Source organism: Eucyclogobius newberryi, unplaced genomic scaffold, assembly GCF_026437365.1.
Source record: "Eucyclogobius newberryi isolate DKJ021-1_F unplaced genomic scaffold, fEucNew1.0.hap1 SCAF_17, whole genome shotgun sequence".
In the NCBI taxonomy this organism is placed as follows: Eukaryota; Metazoa; Chordata; class Actinopteri; order Gobiiformes; family Gobiidae; genus Eucyclogobius; species Eucyclogobius newberryi.
Genome location: NW_027315801.1, coordinates 18,806,184 through 18,813,963, shown reverse-complemented (window position 1 = coordinate 18,813,963; position 7,780 = coordinate 18,806,184). Strand labels below are relative to the sequence as shown.

Genomic DNA, 7,780 nt, shown 5'->3' with positions numbered 1-7,780 from the left:
AAGAGAGATGAGAAACTAAAAGTGTTGATGCTGTGTGACTTTTCTGGTGAGTGAATGCCACTTGATTATTTCCAAGGAAATGTTATTGCTCTGTCTGAATAATGTTCCTCGGTATGACAATAAGCATTTATCTCATTACAAGTGTCTTAGGTCAAAAATACCTGTATAAACCTGTATTAAACCTGTCTCTCTCCATGTTTAATGCTGTACTCTGGAACATTCTAAGCAAAGCAATAATGGAGACAAGCAGGTGGTGTATCCTGCACCAGAAAAGTGACTTGTGGAGCGTTTGCACCAGCCCTTCTTTACTGGTACTTTACTGGTACTTTACTGGTCGGCAGAATCCATGGTTACCTTAGAGTTTGGCCGTTTCCATAGATACAGTGTCAGATTCTACAGAGTAATGGAAACACAACCAGTCCAAGTAGGGCAGAGTCGGCTCTGGGCCTAAAGCCTCTGTCATATAAATAAATACAAATGATAAATATTTTATTATTCTCAGTCACTGGACATACTTGTTATGCTGTGCTAGTGTAGACGGCTGCCTTTAGGAAAATATATATATATTATTAATGTTGTCTCCAGAGAGAAGTTATTGCTTTGCCTGAAATGTTCTACAGTATGGCATTAAACGCATTCATCACCATGGAGACGAGCAGGTGACCCCACCAGACTCAATTACAGGCAGATCAGTGGAGAGGCGAGCACCTGTAACTGATTAAATGCTAAAAAGAAAAAAAGAAGAATGCCGTACTGTAGAACTATCCAGGAAAAGCTACAGCATCTCCATGGAGACAAGCAGATGGCAGCCCCTCCACCAGAAAGGAGAACATAGCATACCGTTATACATTTACAAAGCTTAATAAAATTGTATATTATAACTAAACATAAACAACACAAATGGAAACTTCAGGCCCAACAGTTTTGGGGGTAAAAAACACATTTCGAAACGTGCCACCTGCGTGCTCTTGTTGTGGGCTGACCCGAGATGCTCTATTGTTTTTCTTCCAGACCAAATGGCGTTGTTGGACAGTGCTATGGTCACAAGACCCCGAAAGAGGGTTCATTGGCCCAGGCTCACCCCATGTAGGTCGCGTCCAGGGCTGCCTCCTGCTGGCCACTGCCGAGGTAGTGTTCAATCAGCTGCTCGCGGCTGGGCTGGGGGCACACAGATGGACAACCCCACAGTCAATGACAAGGGAACCACAACCAAGAGCAAAGAGTGCTTTCATGACTAGTTCATGTAATAGTTAAAGAAAATCAGATTTGGTTATAGCTTCTGACAATCTAACATCTAACTATGTAACAATGTCCAAATGTCTAAGCACGACATGATCTTGATACACATCTCACGGTACAATATTTATGGAAATATGTAGCTAACAGGCTAACAGAGTTCTAGCTATGCTCTTTTATCCATTTAAAAGGCCTCAGAGTAAGCTCAGGGAGAGGGAAAACCACAGAACAGGATTTTGATGTAGAAATGAAACCGTTTACAATTATCTGAGACTCATTTTTGTTTCAAGCATCTTTTCTGGCAGTGGGCGTGTCACGAGCTCTGAAAACTAGTCGACCCAAAGTTGTAATAATAACTATGCATACAGAGAAGTACTTTGAAACAGTGCATTTGTATGTGAATGATGAGGATTACCTCTGAAAACACCAGCTGCCTCGCTCCCTGACTTTTACTTCCAAGTGGTGCAAATCCTTCTCATCTCAATAAAATAACTAGTTGACTAATAAATCAAGGCACCCAAGTCCTCGTTGATTAGAGCCCTAAATTAAACATGTTAATATTGCACCATTTTCTTACATCTATACATCAGGTACTTTGACATAACCCAGTTGTTGAGTGGTGTACATGAGCTGTGCGTAAATGGAGCCTGGTCCTTACCTTTGGATGAACCTGGTCTGTAGTCACATATACTCCTGTCTCTATACACTGACAACCATTGTGTCCCGAGCACCGTTACATGTACTCGAGTAGCCCCAGGTAAACCGTAAGCAGATCTTTCACCAGACTATGCGTCTTATTAAGAAGTGACATTTTGGGCCCTTCTTCTCACTGTGAGTCTAGTAACGGACTGAGTATTGAATACTTAAAGGTGCATTATGTAACTTTGCTTTGCACAGTTTTGGGTCAAATGCAGAGAACACATTTCTCTATGATCAATAGATTTTGTCGGGAAAGTCCAGAATGATATTGCTCTCTATTTTGATGCAGATCGGTCACTGGTTTCATTCAGATGGGCGTGATTGACAGGTGAATGAGCCTGTCAGGGACACTCATGTTCCGTCCATATCAAAACAAATGAGTACAGCACAAATCTGTTCATCTGAGGGAAATGATACATGAACAATGAGCTCCTTTGTTTCAAACGCCAGGGAAATAAACACATTGATGCAGTGAGTTGAAGTGCCCTTTATCTCCCCCTGCTGTTCAGCAAAGAAACACATTTTCTCTACAAAACTCATGTCAGTGCAAATCCTCTATTCTAAGTATTAGTATCAATTAATAATAACAACTATAATAATACTTATAAAGCACTCAAAGATAGGCTACTATAGCCACAGCTGTCCTGAGGCAGGCTGCCGGAAGTGAGGCAAAGTGTGTGTGAAGTGTCTTGCCTAACTTTTGACAACCCAAATACATTTACTAAAGTATATGGACATGTCAAGACTATTTGGTTAACAGATTATTGTAATTATTTGTCACAATATAATCTTTAGAACAAAAAAATGATGAGTCAATTTAGGTCATTATTAAATTGGCAGTTTATGTGACAATATCACTCGATTTTGATATGTTTTTATGCCAATGATACAGTACGTTACTTCACATGAATAGGTCAGAGTCATTACAGTCAAGTCAGTTCGACAGTTACAAGATGGTTTAGTTCTGTTTTAATCTTCCCTAAATGTCTCTTGTTTAATGTAAGTGTTTTTATGATTGCGAGCTGCACCAGGGTCACCTCTGAAACAGAGCTTCAATCTCAGTGGGTTTTAGGCGGTTAAATGAAAGTTAATATTAATTCAGAAAGTTTTATTTCATAAAGCTAGACTTATGATAGAAACAAATTAAGGACCAACACTAAAATTTGATATGGAGACATCCTTGAGTACATTTTTGTCTGTGCGCGCTGGTCTTGGCAGATCAAGGCCCCCAGGCCCCCAGCCCCAGAGGTGACCCGCCTGGAGGAGCCCACGGTGGGATTAGTGCTGTAACAATGCTCAGCCTGTTCCCTGGAGATCTGTGCCAAGGCGCTGATCTGTGCGCACCTTCCTCCAGGAGCTGTCCGTCTGCAGCCGATCCCCTTACACAGCCACTGAAGGGCCTCTGAAGGGCCTCTGAAGGGCCACTGAAGGGCCCTTGCATTCCTCACACGTACTCTACACCGCCACGGCAACACCAATCACAATCTGAATTATGTCGCCATTTGTGCGGACGCCAGCGGCAACACGAAAAGCTTATTTAAGCATTAAAGACGCTATGAAAGTTTGCAAAGAAAAACATTCTATATATTTTCGTTCGTCATTCCGTAATGAAGGCAAAAGTGAAGAAGGAGGAGCAAAAGTGAAGAGGGAGGAGCAAAAGTGAAGAGGGAGGAGCAAAAGTGAAGAGGGAGGGACATTTACTGTTGTATTTTACTGCATTTGTTTCTTTAATAATATAAAATAATTATCAATACACTTTTTTTAGGTTTTACGGGACAAATACATAACTGTTGAGTTTTTCATTTAATCTACAGATACTTTTGTGAAGCTTAAATACAATTATTAGGCATTAAAATGAATTAATTCTTTTTAATAATAATAATACAAAAAAAACTAGGTGATATTTTTTCTCCGGAAATCAAAAGACATAAAATCATTTGTATTTCTATCTGATGTTAGTTAATCTTTTTTTTAAGTGTTTTACTTAATTTACTTCATTTTGCCTCCATTCTGGAGTTTAGAACATTCTGTTTAAAGGCTCCATAAAGTCAACTGTAGACTTATGGAATGCCAATATTAGATCAGTTAATTGATAATCGGGATGGTCAGGTCACAGTAATCACAACTGAAGTTTGATTTCTTAAAGTGAACACACTTACAAGAGCAATGGTAGAGTTCTGAAATGGAATTGAAAAGGATTGTTTCAGTCTTATCTATATATTACTCCTGGATGAAAGTTTAAAATGACAGGTTTCAGAGCCTCCACCAGAAAATATACATTATGCACATTTTAACTTTCTTTCTCTATATTATCCATCCCCAGATTGTGTTATTAATAGTATAAGCAATGTATATGTCAGGAATATACCCTAAACATTACAGAGGATAAAAAGTGTCATAATCTGATGTTTCCTAATAATAGATTAGTAATTATTTAAAACACTAAATGGTGTGCAAATGCATAGATAGAGCATAAAGACAAATGGTTAATATCTTGGTCACTTACACAGATTGACTCAAAGTGAGAAGAGTTGAAAAGTGTTCTTTAAAAAGGTGAAGGTGACACTCTTCTGCTCTGCTCCTCCTCGTCTCCACAGCTCTGATTCCTTTTCAATCCACTTTGAGCATTATAAACACGTACTTGAATAAATGCAGAGTCTTAATAAAGCAAAACCATTTTCTGTTTAATGCCATACTGTGGAACATTCTATGCAAACATCTCCATGGAGACAAACAGGTGGCAGACAGTACATCAGAAAAGTTAAGCACCTTTAATCATATTCCTCAAGCAAATTTGTGATGGTGGCAAGCCCCCAGCAGCCAAGATGGCCGCCCATTCAAGTCAATGAGAGCTGCTCAGTAGCGCATGGCGCCAGTTAGCAACTCTTTGGACACTGCAGCCCAGAAGTGACGTAGGTCACATGGTACGGTTAGCGTACCATGTGATCGTACTGACCAATCAAAGAGTTACTAGAGCAGCGCAGAGCACAGTGTGAGATAAAGCGAAATATTAAACAACTGGTGTTAAGAAAACTGAAGGATTTTGAACCGGAAAAAAGTAAATCTATTTATTGTCATGGCTCAATAGTTTAGAGTTATTATTCAGTGTTTTGTGGTTTATCGCAAATAAAATATAAAATCATAAAAAATGTCTAGTTAGTAAACTTTTTCAATGTCAATGGAAATAATTCTGGTCCTTATTAAGTACATGGAATGTATGATCTAAAATTGATTTCTTAAATTACAGATTTTTAATCATATCATTCTACAACATGTCAAATGTATTCAGATGACATGTTTATTTACATGCAAAACATGCTAAAGTCATGATTGAGTCCGTATTTAGGTTTCTTGCCTGTGTAAGACAGATAACAACACTGATGGACACGAAACGTAACATCGATTAGTTTATACCTGGCAAAACATTCCATTTCCATAGCATTTATTACGCGATTTAGTTTTTCAGGCAGAAACATTTCAAGACATCACTTCTGAGTCGTAGATCCGCGGCCCTTAGATCCGTGGTGGTCATTAGTTCCATGATTTGTTCAGTTATTAAACTCATAGATTCATATTTTTACACCTGTAGCTCAATCGTGGCATTTGGGCTCTTCCACGGCATCTCGGCCCGTTCACTTCACCTACACGCGCTCTGATTGGTCTAGACGGTCACGAGCTGGGCTAGAGCGGCGCGCTAGAGCGTAGCCGAAGCTAAACAGCTTAAAATGCGTTTTAAAGACAACTGAAGAATTTTAAAATTGAAAAAAGTCCATGACCCATAAATAAGTAAGAATTGCCGCCATATCCGACTTTTTTGAAAGCTCTACGTGCCCTGTCAGCCGAACACGAGCAGTTTTTAGTTACATTGCGCTCTAGGGAAAAAAAGCTTTTTCTGGACGCACGATGCAGTACCAATGGAGTGGCCACTTGGGTAGTCTGCGACATGCTGCGGCTAGCTATACCTTATCCAGGCATTATAATAGATCCATGGATGGTGGTTTAAAGACAGGCCTCTCCTACTCAATGTCAGAGCCCCCTCTGCAGGTGAGAGGCGGTACGACATGCACGACACTGGTTACTCAGTGTTAAAGCCCCCCTGCAGGTGAGGAGCGGTACGACATGCACTACACTGGTTACTCAGTGTCAGAGCCCCTTCTGCAGGTGAGGATCGGTACGACATGCACTACACTGGTTACTCAGTGTCAGAGCCCCCCCTGCAGTTGAGAGGCGGTACGACATGCACTACACTGGTTCTTACCATGGTGCTGAAGCTGTTCCCATCCACTGAGTCGCCCAGGACATTGATGGCAACCAGAGCAACCTGGAATACAGCACAAACAAAGAAACAAGTCTAGACACTTTATTCATGGGTTACAGCTTCCTGTTATGGACAAGATTTTGTGGAATTTTTCCCTTATTCAAAATATATCATATTGTTTTAAATGGTCAATCCCCACTATTATTATTTTTTATCCGATTTTCTGTTCACTTCAAAGGTAGTTTTTTAGTTGCACACAAAAAATGTCTATAAAATGTATCTAATTTGGAGGTTGGGATGTGACAGGGAAAGGTTCCAGGAGTACAAATAACTCTCACAAGCTACTGTATGTTGACAGTTAAAAGGACCGATTTAAAAGAACAATCATGTCTTTGGAATGAAATAATGAATCCACTTTCTGAGAGTTTGTGAATTTGACCTGGGAATACTGACCAGACTCTGACCAAACCCAACCTATTCCACGTGTTATGCTAATAATCTCGACATTTTAATCTTGAGATATGGTCCTATGTCTAGATTCTGGCCCTGCTCTCTCCACTCTGAGCCCAGAGGTGAGAGTCGGGAGTACCTGGTTGAAGCGGTTGTGCAGGTTCTCATGGTTCTGATGCAGTGTTATCCTCAGGTGTGTTCCGATGGCGTCCACGTGTACAGACTTCAGCTCCCGAGCTTTGAACACCGTCTGCTGGTTGTCACACAAAGACACGTACCTGTGCAAAGGAATCAGAGGAATCAGAGGAATCAGGGAAGATGCACTTTCTCTTTTCTACTTTGGAACTTCAATGGTTGTGTCCAAGTGTGTCCAACGACGTGAACGGCGATGTGAACGGTCGGGACGTCGTGAACAGCGATGTGAACGGTCGGGACGACGAGAACGGTCGGGGCAACGTGAATGGTCGGGGCAACGTGAACGGTCGGGGCGACGTGAACGGTCGGGGCGACGTGAACGGTCGGGGCGACGTGAACGACGTGAACGTCGGGGCGACGTGAACGGTCGGGACGATGTGAACGGTCGGAGCGATGACGATGTGAACGGTCGGGGCGATGATGATGTGAACGGTCGGGGCGATGTGAACTGTCGGGACGACGTGAACGGTGATGTGAACGGTTGGGACTATGACAACGTGAACGGTCGGGGCGACGTGAACAGTCGATGTGAACGGTCGATGTGAACGGTCGGGACGATGTGAACAGTCGGGACGATGTGAACAGTCGGGACGATGTGAACAGTCGGGACGATGACGACGTGAGCGGTCGGAACAATGTGAACGGTCAGGACGATGTGAACGGTAGGTCGGGGTGATTTGAACGGTCGGGGCGATGTGAAGGGTCGGGGCGATGTGAACGGTCGGGGCGATGACGATGTGAACGGTCGGAACGATGTGAACGGTCGGGACGTCGTGAACGGTGATGTGAACGATTGGGACGATGACAACGTGAATGGTCGGGACGACGTGAACGGTCGGGGCGATGACGACGTGAACGGTCGGGACGATGACGACGTGAACGGTCAGGACGACGTGAACGGTCGGGACGATGTGAACGGTCGTGACGATGTGAACGGTCGGT

General features: G+C 42.4%; 1 protein-coding gene across 1 annotated transcript in view; it reads right to left on the bottom strand.

Annotated features, from left to right (window-relative positions):
• The window catches only part of cep104 (centrosomal protein 104), a 65,606-nt gene that overhangs the window by 44,681 nt on the left and 13,145 nt on the right, over window positions 1–7,780 (bottom strand). The window contains exons 4-6 of the mRNA XM_072449334.1: window positions 6,783–6,921; window positions 6,194–6,256; window positions 1,082–1,158 (exon numbers count right to left, since the gene is read on the bottom strand). Coding sequence (XP_072305435.1) covers window positions 1,082–1,158; window positions 6,194–6,256; window positions 6,783–6,921 — 279 coding nt within the window. The remainder of the gene's footprint in view (window positions 1–1,081; window positions 1,159–6,193; window positions 6,257–6,782; window positions 6,922–7,780) is intronic.